Raw genomic sequence first — 17,127 nt, 5'->3', positions numbered from 1 at the left:
ATCTTGATGGTAGGTTAGACAGCACAATCAATGGCATTCTCAGTATTCACTTTAGATATTTATACAGTATTATTAGAATATATCCAAGACATGCTATTAACAGGTCTCTTGCTATATTGTGGCTGAACTTAATCCACCAGTGGAAAAAATGCAGTTGCAAGTATTTAAACTTGCTGAAAAAAGACTTTAATCAATGCTGATAAAATTCAAGGAGAGACAAGATTGGACCCCTGTTCTTTTCTACATAACAGATCAAAAAGTGTGTTAACTTCCTGAATATTTTACTTATCTCTAGAGAGAAATAAAGTGCTCTGTGAACATGTAGGTTATAAAATTTAAATTCAGTTTCCAGTCATAGGGTTTTATGAAAAGAAAGGGAGTGTGTGGGTGTATGTGGGGGTGTGTGGGGGTGTGTTAAAAACCCCCAACATACAAAACCAACAACAACCAGAAAAACCCCAACACATACAAAAAAAAATGTAACCTCACTCAACTAATAAGCCTATTCCATTAGTGGCCTAGGTAGAAGGTTAGTCTAAAGCTGCTTTTTGAGTCTGAGATCCAAAATATGATTCTAAAGCTGTTAGAAGCTATCTTAATGGGGAAAAGAATATTGTGAGATTCACTCAGCTTTTGAAAATAAAGTGTGCAAAAGACTATAATTTGATTTTAATGAGAGATTGGAAAACTGATACAACTACAGCTTTTTACCTATATGAACATTTTCAAGATACCTTAGAGGACTAACAATTATTTCACAGAAAAAATAACTACATGAAGGACCTCTTCCTTCCAAAAGTACAACAGTTCAATTTTAGAGCTCATAACTACCTTTTAAACCTATGAGTGCAGCATTTGTGTAGATTGTAAAATATGCAGACACTGTGTCTATTAAGACTTGGTGGTAGTTTTCATCATTCTACTCCCTGCAATATCTCTTATTCCTGGTACAGAAAAAAGGAAGGGAAGAAAAGAAAAGGGACATCCTCTGCAATGAAATGGAACTAAGAAGGTTCAAAAATTTGAGCCATGCAATCAAAGTACCTGAAACAGCAATAACCAGCATTCTGTAGAGTGAAAGGATGTTTTTTTCCAAAGTGCATTTACCTGTTTACTGTCAGAAATTTGTGAGTTTTCTCTGTACATCTAGAGGAGATGAAATATAGTAATTTTTTCCCCACACAGAGAAATCACTATCTATCCATTGCAGCTGTCTGTCCTTAAAAGAAAATGTCCTGGAGGTACTGAAGATAGACAAAATTATTAGCTGTGAAGACATGATCTGCAGATATGGCATATGAAAAGAATTTGGCTATGGTGGTCATATACTGATAAAGCACAGTTAATCATCCAGTTGGACTGTGAAAAGGCCCACTAAGAAGAATCCTTTGAGATTGGACGCGATTCAGAATATTTTATTTTGAGGGTGAACAAATGCTTCTGTTGCACCTAGACTGCAGATCTTGCCTTTGTTCCAGTGCATAATATAAAACAGATAATAAAAACCTGGAGAACTGACACATAAGAAGTAAATTTGGCAAGAAAATATAATGGAAATTCTTGTGAGAAAATAAAGGAAATCCCAATAATTTTACAAGCTCTCTCCATGTCTCATGGTCTTTCAGATGCTGAAGAATAGCAGCATAAGAGGAAGAAAAGTTATTCAGATTAACACAGTAGCTGTTATGGACTATCACCCTAAGCATCTTGACTGGCAAGTGAAATTTGGTGACAATTATAAAAATATGAATCATAAAAATTATTTATTATTTCAAACAGGAAAGAAAAAAACATAATTTCTTTTCTCCCACTGCACAAATAATGACTGCTATTTCAATAAACTCTAATTTGGGAGGGAGGCATCTACTTATTTAGCTTACCATTTAATTCTTGGTTAATTAATTTTTATCTCCTGTATGTCAGAGCTTATAAGCAAATTTTGGTCCTCTTGTCAAGTTTAGTAGATAAATAAATACTTTCAGAGGAAACAAAACCAGAAGATACAAAAGGAAATTAGAAAAAAAAAAAAAAAAAGCAAAATATATTAGTGTTCTAATATCAGTTTGTTGGTTGTAACATTTTCAAACATGCCAATCTTCTGGTATTAGTCTTTAATACATTCATTTAAATGAATATTCATGAGGATCTATTTCTGCTATTTGTCTTCCAGTAGTTACAGTGGCATATATTCCTGAAAGAATTGGTAAAGACTGAGCCAGTATGTTGCTTCAGCAGCAGAAGCAGGGGTAGAATTCAGTAAATGGAATTTAGGTTCTTATAATTTGGAAAACATGCAATTTTTTTCCTTTCCAATTGCCTGGTTTTCAGCTACAAAATGCTGTTACATCCACATTCTGGCTGGTGGCACTTTTAATTTTGGGTTGTTTTTTTCATAAAAAGGTATGTTATCAGAAGTTTATCTTTTTAAAGTTTATCACTCTGAATGAAGTAAAATATAATTAAGGAATTAAAAGAACTAGTAAGCAAATGCTAGTCAATAGTGCCCAGTGTTAAACAACAGCCATGGATGTAAAATCTCTGTTGCTGAGCTGTGCTTATGCAGTGTCAAGGCTTTTTCTGCTTCTCACACCACACAACCAGCAAGAAACTTGGGGGTGCACAAGAAGTCGGGAGGGGACACATGTGGGAGAGCTGACCCCAACTGACAAAAGGGGTATTCCATACCATATGAGATCATGCTAAACATATAAAGCTGAGTGAAGAAGGAGGAAGTGGGGCACATTTGGAGTCTCTGAGTTTGCCTTCTCAATTAATCACTATACTTGATGAAGCCCTGCTTTCTTGGAGATGGCTGAACACCTGCTTGATGAAGTAGTGAATTAATTCCTTGTTTTGCTTTGATTGTGCAGCTAGGTTTGCTTTACCTACTAAATTGTCTTTATCACAACCCATGAGTTTTCTCACTTTTGGCCTTCTCCCTATCCCACTTCAGGGAAAGTGAGCAAGCAGCTGAGCTGCCTACCGGGGTTAACCCACAACAATGATTTAGAAAGAATTTTCACCCTCCAATGTCTCACTGCAGAATTTGTCATATCTGACAGTTTTAATCTCTTTATAAGAATATCTCACAAAAGCTAAGCTTTGCAGCACTATGCCTAATACTACAGAGCTACATTTACTTGGAAATTTAGCACAAAATCTGCAACAGGATTGAGTGTTTTCCACATTATCACTAACTTTACTGTGAAAAGGAACTGCGATGATTTTAGGTGTATGTTTTTATGTTCAGTAAAAAAAAAAAAAAAAAAAGATAAAAAGACCCACAATTTTTACTCAAGTATTAATCAATATTGATTGTATCAAACTTCTTCAAATATCCAGCGGGTACCAAAAATTCATATAGTTACTAATGTACAAAACCCTGAAAAGATATAGGTTCACTGCCTCAAATTTTTTTTACATAGCAGTGAATTCAAAGTAAATTATACCAAGCTAATAAGACCTTGTGCACATATAAGCAGTCATTTGTATAGGCTTTTCATCAGATTCCAGTACTTTGAATTGTATGTGATCGGTAGATCAAAATATATAATCTTACAGAAGAGGAGTTGCTGTTTAATTAACAACATACTATTATCAAGAAGAGTGTCCAAGAGCAAGAGAAAGATTTTCTGTTAAAAAGAGAACATATGAAAAAGAACACAAATGGTGATAATGTTAGAAAACTGCATTTTCTGAATAGGAGAGGAAATTTCTGATCTCTGAAAACCTAACTATCCTGAAGCAAGCTATAGTTTTGGTACTGACCTCACTAGAACCTCAGTAAACTTCTCTGTCAGTTCTGTAAGTTTCCTCCTAAATTTATTTGCTGGCTTACATTAACCGTGCTTTTCCTCTGGAACTCTGGATAGTACCTGAGCTGTTATTAATAGTACAAGGAGGAAACCAAAAGATAAAGCTGAGGCACAACCTCACCAACTGTCAAGCAACACACCCACACTTTAAAAATCTTATTCCTTCAACAAAGAAATCAGATCTTGATTTACTAGTAATTTGTTATTTCCTAGAAAAATACTACCACACATCAAATACTTGATCACCTTTCAAAACTCTTTCCTTTCCTGAGACACTGGGACACAGATACACTTGCAATCCATCCTTAAGGCTGCAAAGTCAATCATGAGTAAGTGATTTACAAGGATTACTCCCTGGGAAAATTTTGCTACATTTTCACAATCCATTTGTAGCTAATATTATCTAATATTCTTGCACTTGGGATAGATTTTTTTTAAATTTTTTTTTAGAAGGGTTTTGAATGCAGACTGTTTAAATGCTCAAAGCTTACAAAGAAAACATTGAGCAGGTTGTTCCTCAAAGTCCCATGAAAGGATTTCTGGAATGAGCAATAATTGACATATGCACAGAATATCAAGCTGTAGCTTCTATGAATTGATTAAATTTACATTCACTGCAGATCTTAATGAAAAAAATGAAAATAGGAGTAGTTTAGATAATCAAACAATATTTCATCATCAGAGGTTTTCACAGTTCAACCTTTTGCCAAATCAGACACAGATACAGTGAGATGAATCTCTGGGGCACATATTCTTTATGCACTCATGTGGACAAACTACTACCTCTTATTGCATATAAAACCTACTCATTTAAAAAGATGTTGGGAAAAATGAAAAGATGAATCAATAAAGAGTTAAAATCTGATCTAGCTTGTCATGCAGAAATTGGCAAATAAAGGCTGACAGCAGGAAAAATACAGCAACATCCACTTTCATTCTGTTCTGTGGGTAAATTCTCTTTTATTTGTCTACAATTAGGTTTTTTACTCCTCATTCATGCTCTTCCCTTATGTTCTAAATTGAGGTTGTCAAGTATATAATGATTTGATTGACAAGAATTGACAGTTTTCCTATTGTTATCCAAAGCTTATCAAGGACAAAATCCAAATACAAGTTATTTTTAAGACTACAGAGTTATTTGTTTTTTTTTAAGGATGGCTTATTTTTATGTAGCAAAAATGAACACTATACACTATATTAAATACATGGCAAGTCACCACTATGGACAGTAAACAGATATAAATGCTACACCCAGAGGCAATTAGAAGCTTCATTAGCACTATAAGAGAAAAATGAAGGTTGTATAAAACTTGGAAAAGAGGACTCAAAGTATAGAGGCTACAGGAGGGGTGAGTAATAACCCAGAAGGTAAGGAGGGAGTAAAAGTAAACTGAGTTAGTAAGGAGAAAGAGCCAATAAGATTGCAGTGTGGCTGGAAACATCAAGTGTTTTTTCATATTGGCTGGAGAAGAAGGTTTGGAAGGGTCAGCAGGATTTCAGCGAGCTACAAATGGAAACAGGAATTTCTGCATTTTGTCAACTCATTCTCTATCTGGAACATCATTTCTCCATCCATTCCTTAAAACACAGGGAATCTCATTTCTCTTCATCCCCTTCATGCAAATGGATTGTGAAAATGTAGCAAAATTTTCCCAGGGAGTAATCCTTGTAAATTGCTTAGTCTGTAACAGACTTTGCAGCCTTAAGGATGCAAATCAGGCAAATTTGAAAAGACAATGATAAAAAAATGAAATGTCAGCCTTCTGCCCAACATTAAGTTTCTAGTTATACAAATGCTGGTTAGAACTACATACTAATTCCTTGGGTGAACAGATAACGCTGTTTTGAAATTATCTACATTTGCTTTTTGGACACATGTTTAAATAAAATGTTGAAATACTTTGCAGGGTTTGAATTTCTTTTTCAAAATATTTCAAGTTACACATTTTAGCATTTCCTTTAAAAAATTGCTTAAATTCAGTTCACATAATGAAACTCAGGACAAATATTTTCAACTTAAAATTCACTCAGGAGGAGACAGCCTCAGGTTGTTTTAAAAATTCAGTATTCAAGCAGTTTTCATATGAGACTGAGAAAAGAAAGTTGGGATACACAATGTTTTCCTAATTATTTTTGTGCAATATCAGATTGTAACTTTTATTACTTTCTCACTAAAGTGCTTTATATTACACTAAAGTTAATGTACAGGCATTAGAGTTAACATGCACCTTATTAAATTAGTTCTAAGATTACTTTGTTGGGTGTTTAAATACAGAAGTTTTACATACGCATCCACTTAAAATTATCTTAACACGCACTAATTTTTATTTTCAGGTTACATTTCAGGTTCCATTCAAAACAGCCTTTTCAGGTTCCATTCAAAGCAGCCTTTCCAGCCCATTTTTCTTTCATGCACTTTGCTTGTACATCTATATGGATGTCTGAACCATTGCTCAAAGCCATATGTACTGGTGGTAATGATCTGGCACACTGCAGCTAGACACCTCACTATGTGGTCACATGCTTCAAAACCACACACTAATCACATAACTACAAATACTTAATGGCAGCCAAACAAGAAGAGCCCAGCAGTCACAACATATTAAATTATTGCTTTTGAAAATAGATTCCAAATGTTCTTACCAATACTGTTTAAATTTTTGTTATTCACCACTTTTTTTATATTTCAAGGACTACAACCAAGTGAATGCTTAGAAAAGAGACTGCTTATCTGAAATTTATTCATATTAAAAAAAAAAAAAAAGGAGTAAAATAGGAAAATTCTTGTGATGAAATATATAGGCAGAAAAAAACCATCTACAAACCCATATAAATTTTGTATTTGTTTTTTCTTTTCTACATCTTTCCTTCTGAAATCAGGCTATTCAGGCTGTGTTAAAACTGACAAAATTTTGTAGATTATAAATTGCAATGAGTTAGTAGTAATCTCTGAGTTAGTGGTATTTTCAATTATGAAAAAGGCTACTGAGTTAAATAACGATCTTTGTAAAGCATTTAAGTAGACTGATATTTCTATATTCAGTGCTAACCAATTATTTATTCGGAGTCTGTTATGAGTACAGGGTAAGTCATCATACAAGAAGCATGAACAATGTAAACCTTAACTGGCACTACTTTTATCTAATATCAACAAAATCCATATTTAAAAATATCTTTTATTCCATGCCATAGATTTACTGTTAATTTGTAAAATTCTGATTTTATACTATTTTTAAATTCTGCAAAAATGGCATATTAACTTCACTCAATTTTAGCAATGTTACCAGATTAAAAAAAAAAACAAACAAAAAAACAAACCCTCAAAAAAAAAAAAAAAAAACAAACCCACAAAAGTATCAAAATATTTAGTAAATTCAGAAAGTTGACTCTAGATTTTCTCACATTCTTTGTTTTTTGGACTACCACTAGTCATAACTCAAAACCAAAGGACATATACCGTTGGTGAGATTTGACTATATTCCAGGGATTGCTTTATCCCCTAAACAGTTACTGTTCGATTCACTCTGAAGCATTTCTCCTCTTTGAAAATTTTCCTTTGAAGTAGGGATTCACTAAATAAAATTCCACTGTCTTAGAAACCTAGACTGTATTTTATGCATAAACAATTACTTTAAAATGTCATTAACTATAGATTCTTATTAGTAGAATCATAGAATAGTTAGGGTTGGAAAGGACCTCTAAGGTTACACAGTTCCAACCCCCTTGCCATGGGCAGGGACACCTCACACTAAATCATAACACCCAAGGCTCTGTACAGCCTGGCCTTGAACACTGCCAGGAATGGAACATTAACAACTGTCCTGGGCAACCCATTCCAGTGCCTTACCCCCCTCACAGTAAAGAACGTCCTCCTTACATCCAATCTAAACTTCCCCTGTTTAAGTTTCAGCCCATTACCATTTGTCCTATCACTACAGTCCCTAGTGAAGAGTCCCTTCTCAGCATCCCAATAGGCCCCCTTTAGATACTGGAAGGCTGCTAGGAGGTCTCCACGCAGCCTTCTCTTCTCCAGGCTGAGCTCCAACTTTCTCAGCCTATCTTCATACAGGAGTTGCTTCAGCCCCCCGATCATCCTTGTGGCCCTCCTCTGGACTTTTCCAACAGTTCCATGTCCTTTTGATGTTGAGGACACCAGAACTGTACACAATACTCCAGGTGAGGTTTCACGAGAGCAGAGCAGAGGGGCAGGATCACCTCTTTTGACCTGCTGGTCATGCTTCTTTTGATGCAGCCCAGCATATGGTTGGCTTTCTGGGCTGTGAGCACACACTGTCAGCTCATGTTCATTTTCTCATCAACCAACACCCCCAAGTCCTTCTCTGCAGGGCTGCTCTGAATCTCTTCTCTGCCCAACCTGTAGCTGTGCCTGGCATTGCTCCAACCCAGGTTTAGGACCTTGCACTTGGCATGGTTAAACTTCATGAGGTTGACATCAGCCCACCTGACAAGCGTGCCAAGCTCCCTCTGGATGGCATTCCTTCCCTCCATCATTACTGACTGAACCACACAGCTTGGTGCCATCGGCAGACTTGCTGAGGGCGCACTCAATCCCACTGTCCATGTCACAGACAAAGATGTTGAACAAGACTGGTCCCAACACCAATCCCTGAGGGACACCACTCGTTACTGGTCTCCAGCTGTTATCTTTCACCTCCCTACACAAGTTTAATTCTAACTGCACCTTAGTAATGAGAGCTACCAAAAGTACTAGCTACTTCTTTTCTTGGTTAACTAACTTGGTTAACTGAACTGCACCCCTGGAGAGGAGAGAAAAAAAAAGAATCAGTACGTTTTATTACGTTAACCAAGCATGACTGAAGAAATCTTTAAACTTTAAATTTTCAGAAGACTTAGAATGCTTGACTTTACAAAAATACTGACCCACAGATTTCAAGCCCTAAATACCTAAGCAAATAAACCATAGTAACAGCTAAAAAATAGAATCATAGAACAGAATCATAGAATAGTTAGGGTTGGAAAGGACCTTAAGATCATCTAGTTCCAAACCCCCTGCCATGGGCAAGGACACCTCACACTAAACCATGCCACCTAAGGCTTTGTCCAACCTGGCCTTGAACCTGCCAGGGATGGAGCATTCACAACTTCCCTAGGCAACCCATTCCAGTGCCTCATCACTTGTACAGGAAAGAATTTCTTCCCTATATCCAATCTAAACTTCCCCTGTTTAAGTTTTAACCCGTTACCTCTTGTCCTATCACTACAGACCCTAATGAAGAGGCCCTCCCCAGGATCCCTATAGGCCCCCTTCAGATAAATAGAAGCAACCCAAACATTATTAGCATTAGCCTCTTTGTAGGCTTTTCTTATCTATACCTTACTAGACAGTATACTTCCCATTCTTTACATATTTGTTTTTTTAAAAATTATTTTAGCCAATGACTTCTATAATAATAAAGTGTCATGATGTGTGTATGCTCGCTTGTACGTAATGGATCTAAGTTTCTTTTTTTGACTGTAAAAAATCTCCACCTTCAACTCTCACCTTAAGTGTTTTTTAAAGCCTTAGCACTCCACAAATGTTACATGGACTACATTTTAAAAGTGCAATCTGACTGTAACAGATTGCAGAATGTAATTTTAGCTTAGTCACAGTTGCAGTAGGTTGTGATAGGAAAGCTTTTTCTTCTGGTCTGTCTTATCCAGTCATTTTGATTTTTATGCACTTAAGAAAGACCTATTATCCTAGTTCTGTTTAACTGGAACCTGACTTCTGAATCTAATAGTGATGGCTTCTGGAGTTCTTCCCATAAGTCAAAATTCTGGAATATTTAATCAAAATTCTCTATGACTTGGGGTCCTATCATATATTAAATTGTGAATAAACAGGACTATGAGGAAATAAATATTCAGAGGAAAATAAAATTGAAAGAAACCAAGAGAAAATAAGTGGTTAGATTTTCTGAAGGTATTTTCTTAAGCTGCTAGCTAGTGAAGCAGCATTTGTTACTCCCCTCCTCCCCACTCCAAGATTCCACTTATTCTTTTCCTTGCAGGTGAAGTAAACAAATCTCAGTCAGTAGGAGGAAATAAAGTTCACTACTTGCACAAATTCCTTTAGCCATGATTCTGGAGCTCCACAGATTGTTGATGCTGTAGGCAAAGCTGTTTCAAAGTGTAAAGTATAAGTCTATATCCACAGGTTCAGAATAATGTATCCCTAGAAGGTTTAAGTGTATTAAATTTGGATGGCTTGATCAGACTAAAACATTTCAAAGTCCTCATGTATGTGCTTAAATATTCCATTAAGGAAACAATGCAGAAGTGACTATACCTTCCATTATAGCAACATTTGCCACCTATTTAGACTCTGACTAGCTGACTTAACCAAAATAAGCTTGTGTTTAAAGATAACTGTATTATTATCAAGAGCAAAAAAATAATCGTTTTGACCACAGCAATAGTTGCTTTTTGAACTAATACTGATTAGGTACTCGATATTTGCTTTCTTGTCTGAATTAGAACAATGGTACTGATGGGTAACAAAAAAGAGTTGAGGAGAAAACTTGATTACTGTCCATTAATGCAGTATTGGAGCTCTGTCTAGTTTGGCAAACAAAGCAGACAGAAAGATGAAGCTAAACAAATTCAGCCAAGGGAAAATCTGAAGGTTTTTAACTCAACTGCTGAAATAATTTACTGCAAGATGCAGATGACTGGACGCACCTGGAAATCAAAACCAGTCTTGGTTTGGTTTTCTTGTTGAGAAAGGTGTGCTGCAATTCAAGCCGGAAAACTGAAAGGATTACTTTATGGAGGAGGTCTGCCTGGATGATCAGAGCAGTATCTTCTGACCTTATATCAAACCAACTATACTAATTCTATGCACATCTCAGACGACAAACAGTTGTCTGTTCAAAGTCAGCTGCAGGGTTGCCATATGTCATGAGACAGATGTAACTGTTTCTGTATAACAGGTCTTTCATATAGAATTTTGATATTACAACAGTATATGAGGGCTTGTTTTAGGGGGTCTTGTCTATATTAATATTTTTGAAAAAAAGAATACCTCGCAGAATGTTAATGATGTCTATGTTAAAGAGGAAAGCAGAGACCATTCCATTGGAGGCTTGAGCATGTCCACACCTTCGTAACTGCTACACAGTTTGCTTTGTTGTTAAGTTCAATATCTCCTTGTTGGATGTACATCTCCTCTCCCCATATCTTTCTAGCACAAAGACCTGCCAAATTACCTTGGGAATGTGTCTCAAAATACTATGAGGCTGCCAGAGTCTTAAAAGAAGCAAGGCTATCCTCAGAGAGCCCAACAAGCAAGGCAGAAGTAGAGATAGTGCTGTTTGGATTGGGATCCAGACAGATCTGAAAAGGCTAAATAAAACTTCCTTACATCAAAATTCACTCATTGAAAGAAAATATCTCATATCATCCATGTTATCCTGCAAGACCCTAGCTTTGCCCTCAAAGGATATAGTTGCATAAACAGTTGAAAAGCAGTTATCACTTCCTAGGGTACAGTTTTACTTCTGTGACTGAGGATTGTGGCAATACAACCAGCAAAACCATTACATGAGAATGCTCATAAGTTACAAAACACACATCTTCAGGTTTGGATTTTTATTGAAAACAAAAGAATAAACTGATAAGAAAAATAAAAGTAATTCAACATAATCTGAAAGCAAGACCAGGAAAAAGGGCTTCATATCACTAGTACTGAGAGAATTACTGTTAAAAGTACCAGCACATAAAAAAAAAGCACATGGTAAGAGTTGAATTCCAACGTGTCCACTCTGAAGGTACCTTCTAACATTGCTATATCCAATGCCTAGAACACCAATAACCTAGACAACAGTGCTGGCAGAACCTGAACTGTAGATACTGTTACGTATTTCAATCTTTTTCTACGTTAGAATGTAGACAATAGTTAAAGTATTTTCTTCACACTATTTTGCAAAACTGGAAATTGAACATGGTTTCATCTAAGTTTGTGAAGTAGGAGTATTAAATCATGTAAAATAGCTCTGAAAATCAGAATAACTCCAGGTCAAAGAGTGAATGCATAAAGAAGTCATACCGTTAGTTTGGAAAAGTCGAAAAGACCATAGAGTTGTAGAAGGTGCAATGGGAAATATAGTCTAACGCATGAGAAGACATGCTGAACGTACATGACACCTCGAAAGTGTTCCAGGGTTCATGAGTAGCAGTAGAGTCAAGAAATTCTTATAGATGTAGAGTTTGTGCCTTCCCCATACATATAGATAAGGAAGGAGAAGGCTGTATTATGTTATTACTGAGAAGGGAGATTATGTCAATGTTGTAAGAAAAATATTCAGCTCTTGAACTAAGAAAGATCTATCCCTAATATTTTAAATTGTGAGCTTTTAAATATGCATTCATTTATTTGGACATTTTTTTGTTTATATTAAAAAAAAGTCTTTGTTTATAGAAGAAAACTGTAATTAAGGATTAACAACATGAGTGAAGCAAATACTGCTACAGATGTTTTTTTAAATCCTGAGACTAAAGAATCCTTTCTTTATTCTTTATGGAGAAATGACTGAGTTATTAAAGCCTACTTAGGATTTTAGAAAACACCACTGAAAATTACAGTGTGTAACTGAAGGCCTGGGTTCTAATTGTGGCACTGCAGTCTCTAAATTATGGTCATGAAAATTATAAAGACAAATTACATTGGCATAAAATGTATTAGGGCTTCCATGCTGTAATTCTTTAAAGTAAGCATAGAGCTATGATAGCAAATTTGGGTGAAAGAAAACAGAATTTTTGATTCAGCACAGAATGTACTTTATAGTAAATGCCGTTACAACATATTTCTTGGGACTGAATAAACAGTTTTGTTTCAACAATTTTATAATGTTCACATTTTTCTTTACAGTTTTGCTGCTTTTTAAAACTGAAATACGTATATGCTTTAGAAGATGTTGCCCAAAGCCTCAAATGACATAAAGCATTCCAGAGATCGTAAGACTAATAGATGCCTCAGCATGTTCAACTCCACAAGTGGGAACAAGGAAAATACTGGATTTCTCCCATCTCTTTATGTGTGTATCTTTTCATCTCCTCTTTCATAATTGCTTCCAGTGAACTAGAAAGGAGCAAAAGATTTTGTTGACTACAACCCTTCCATAGCTAATCATGGAGGTGCCCTTACTATTTTTCAAAGTAGCATTAGCTATACGGAATAGTAATATGAAAATATTAAAAATATACAAATATAATCTTGTCAACAATGATTTCAGCGCACATGTATGCGCATGCTTGACCCAATGTAGGACAGCATGTTAGCATGGGTCTGAAATATGCATTTGAAGTTGAGCATACAATTAAATATCATCAAGAACAGGCTGGTTTCCTGAATGATATCTACTAATTTTTGCTGTGTGTTTTTTCATGATCAACAGTCTCAAAACCCTTAGTATGCTTACTCTTAACTGTAAAAAAAAAAAAAAAGTTATAAGAATCCCATTTGCCTTCAGATATATTCAATATAGAGTCTTTCCTGTATGAGATTCTCTCCTTGAAGATAGTTACAGTCTGCGTAAACCACTGGAAGACAACATTTTAAGATATTAAACCTGTGTCTTTTAAAGGCAATCCAGATAGCCAACATATAGATAAAAGCTAACATGATTCATATGCTTACAGCCCTCAAAATAGTATAAACAATTACCTATTTCATCTACAATCAAAAATGGTCAGGCTTTAAATCTAAGTGATCTATGTTTATCCATGAAAGAAATATGGTAGGGTCTTTCAAAGAAAGAAAGTTTATTTGCATTTTTTTGGAGCTCTTAATTATTCCCCCACCTCTCCAGACAAAAATGATTTTTTCCCACTCCTTCAGGACTACAGATTTTATTTTGTTTTAATACTTATTTTTACTACTCTTTCAGCAGGGTTTCAGAAATATTCCTGTCACACCACCATAATAGAACTGAAAGAGTCAAGCAGAACATTTCTTTCACAAGCAGTATGAAAATACTTCTATGATTTTTAGTAATTTAACCCTGCTTTTATTTAATAAAAACTTTAATGGTGTAATCATTCTAGAATAAAAGGAAACAAAAAAGAAAAAAAATGTATGAATCATCTAAAAATCTTTGTTAAAGTACAGGAAACAAGGACAGATCATTTTCTTGAAAGCAAAATTCCATCACTCATTTAGTATATATACAGACATTTGAAAAGAACTATACTAATTTTATCTTTTAAAAAGGGAATGAATGTCATTGTTGAACTCATTCTGTCAATTATAGGAATGCAACAGGACTTGAGATTCACTGGTTTATATAATATGATTGTTTGAAGTAAAAAGTTTTTTGGCATTAAAAGAGTTCCTGAAAAGAAACTAAGTTAAAGTGAATTCAATAAACATGCTGAGCAAAACCATACATCTTCAGAAGCAGGTATTATTCCATTTTATGCATGGCAAGAAAAGTTATAAATATATACATTTTTTATTTTTCACTGAATATTGCATCATCAAAATCAATACAAAGCTCAGTGTCTTCTGTTTAATCTTTATCTAGGTAAACAAGACATTCAGCTACTATAAACCAAAGAGATTTCATGGATTTCAATAAGCTACTGCATTTTAAATATTTCGCCAGTTTATGTGAAGATAAGCACATATATCCATAGAGAAAATGCAAGGTCAAAAAAGTCTAGATATACACCTGGCAGACCAGCTGATTTTAATCAGTATTTTTCATCCTTAGCTCTCATCAAACCCATATACAGGCGTGGTTTTTTATATCTAAATACATATCAAGGATCAGAATACAAATATTTTGTTCCAGTTTCTAGACAATCAGCTATACTGATTACTGGAATATTACATGTGCAGTCAGAGATCTTTCCTTGCAATATGACAATAATGATTTCGCCCTAGCTATTCAGATTTTCATGTACTCATATTACCTTATATGAAATAACTTAAATGGTCTAACACTGATATTCTGAATTTTAGTGCAGATTGTATGCGTCAACTCTTTAGACTATTTTTTCATGTACATGATATAGCAAAAATAATACATTATATTTCACTTTGGAACTATTGGTTCTAAACTGCCCTATCAAATAACATTTAATGGAAAAGAATAAAAACTTTCCTTAATTCATAAGACTTTGAACTTGTGGGCACTATTGCTGACTTATGTCTCAAATCTATATTGTTAATACAAACTATATAGCTGATGATGCAACTGGCTTTTTGACCATTACATGTTCTGATGCTTTTTTAAAATGGAAGAAAATGTACCTTTATATCAAAAGCTCCTGGCTGACCCACTTTGTTATAAAGCTCCAACTGGTTCTTGACAGGCGTTACCCACAATATCACCTGATTTAGTTGTTGATCAAGTTCAGTGAAATCCTTTAGCAGAATCTCTATTTCTTTTTGTTTCTCTGGGAGATCTTTGGACACCTGCAAAAAAGTACCAAAAGCGTTTTTTTTGTTGTTGTTTTTTTTTTTTTAGTGAAAAAAATGTAACATAAATCGATTTAACACTACATGCATATGCACTTACAAAATATATTAAAATACAACTATAAACTGGTAGGAAGAAGGGCCGGAATGAGTAGACCACCAAGCAAATTATTATGATAGGTACCTTGCAAGTCAATCAAAACACACTCTTAAATACAAGCAAAAAAAAATCCTCCAAACTCACAAACAAAAAAACAAACCTCCTGCACCATAAAAAGAGCACACACACAAAAAAACAGACCCAAAATAAAACAAAAAGAAAATCCCTAATCCTATCATCAGGCTTCTCATTTTTGGGGGGTAAAAAATTTATCTCAGTATATGAAACTGTTTTAAAGGTCAATTTTTAATCAGGAAAAGCAATAGTGAAAATACGAATTGATCATTTGAATGATATCTAACCTTTCTTGACCTCATGAGTCTGGAAATTATAAGCACATGTTTTGTTAAAAGGTGTTTAAAGATGCCAGTTGAGTCCAAATATACATAAGCAGATGCATACCGTGAAGAAAAATAACGGAGAAACATATCATTGATTGGGCCACTTGTTCTCTGATTTGCATTCAAAGCAGTCAGACTTTTAACTAAGCACATTCTTCTGTGCCAACAATATCAGAAATTAAGAATCAGCCAATGGCATATTTCAAACCAGCATCACTGAAGCACTTGGAGTAAATATAGGAACAGGTTGGAAATAAATAAGCCAACGGAAAGCTCCATGCTGTCCTTCCCAGATTGTTTTCTATAGCTAGAAAGGTGAGGTGTCACTATACCACACAACAGGCAACATTGCAGACACATACCAGGGGAGAAACCATCTGTACTTTAAAAAGAAAATAAAATTCCCAACAGCAAATATAGGGCCTGGGCAGAGACAAGAAACACTGGCAGTTAATAATTAAAATCAGACAAAAAATATGGTTAGTTTTCCATATCAAGAAAAATGAGGTTTCCCAATGTTCATGTTTTAAGCATATTTTTACTAAGGCAACATTCTGCAAAGTACCAAACTTGAGGTTTGGTACACCATAAAATATAAATTCCCTGTAAACAGCACTAATGGAAGCACCGCTGATACATTGCCCAGCTGCAAAAGCATTACTGCTGTGCAGTAACTTCTAATTCACCAGCTGAGAGAATGGGACAAACACAACTGTCTCATGACATGCATAGTTCTTTACCTATTTGGTTCAAAAATACTGATTTTTTTTGCTTCTAAAATATACCTCTGCATATACTCTGAAAATGATTTATTAGACAATATTTGAGTGATAACTGTAATTCAAGAAGTTGATTTGCCATGTATTAAATTATCTCCATTGCTCACTATAGCCATCCATAATATCCCATTTAATAAAAACTGACCCATGAGTCAAATTACTTTTTCTATCTTCCTAACCTTGTTATCTAAAATAAAAACTCTGCTTTTCCAGAATGGCACCAGACATATATCCATATATATATGTATATATATAAAGAACAAAAAAAAAAGAGAACAATTAAAAATGCATCCATTTCCCTTATGTTTTAACTCAATATCTATGGAGACCTTGGCCTAATTTCATAGATAAGTTTAATCTTTCTTGCAACTTTGAATGTTAATCTCCAAAGTTTAATAGCTTTAATATTAATGTAAACAAGTTCCACAGAAATCCTATTGAAAGTAAATAAGTAGTCATAGCCAAATAAAAATCTAAGCTGACTTCTGAAGACCTGAAATTTAAATTAACCTGCTACCAACTAACACAACTCAAGTATATTGGGTCTATTGCAAGACAGAGCAAGAAAAATTTTGTAAGAGTTTGT

At 34.8% G+C, this 17,127-nt stretch overlaps 1 protein-coding gene across 17 annotated transcripts in view; it reads right to left on the bottom strand.

Annotated features, from left to right (window-relative positions):
• Positions 1 to 17,127, bottom strand: part of DMD (dystrophin) — a 1,199,681-nt gene that overhangs the window by 356,151 nt on the left and 826,403 nt on the right. For all 17 annotated transcript variants that reach the window (XM_057411860.1, XM_057411861.1, XM_057411863.1 and 14 more), the window contains one exon: positions 15,094 to 15,258. In XM_057411860.1, coding sequence (XP_057267843.1) covers positions 15,094 to 15,258 — 165 coding nt within the window. The remainder of the gene's footprint in view (positions 1 to 15,093; positions 15,259 to 17,127) is intronic.

The sequence above is a fragment of the Pezoporus wallicus genome, unplaced genomic scaffold (genome assembly GCF_028554395.1).
Source record: "Pezoporus wallicus isolate ANWC-B61680 ecotype Strahan unplaced genomic scaffold, APGP_CSIRO_Pwel_v1 contig_1438, whole genome shotgun sequence".
In the NCBI taxonomy this organism is placed as follows: domain Eukaryota; kingdom Metazoa; phylum Chordata; class Aves; order Psittaciformes; family Psittacidae; genus Pezoporus; species Pezoporus wallicus.
This window is presented reverse-complemented; position numbering and strand designations above follow the sequence as displayed.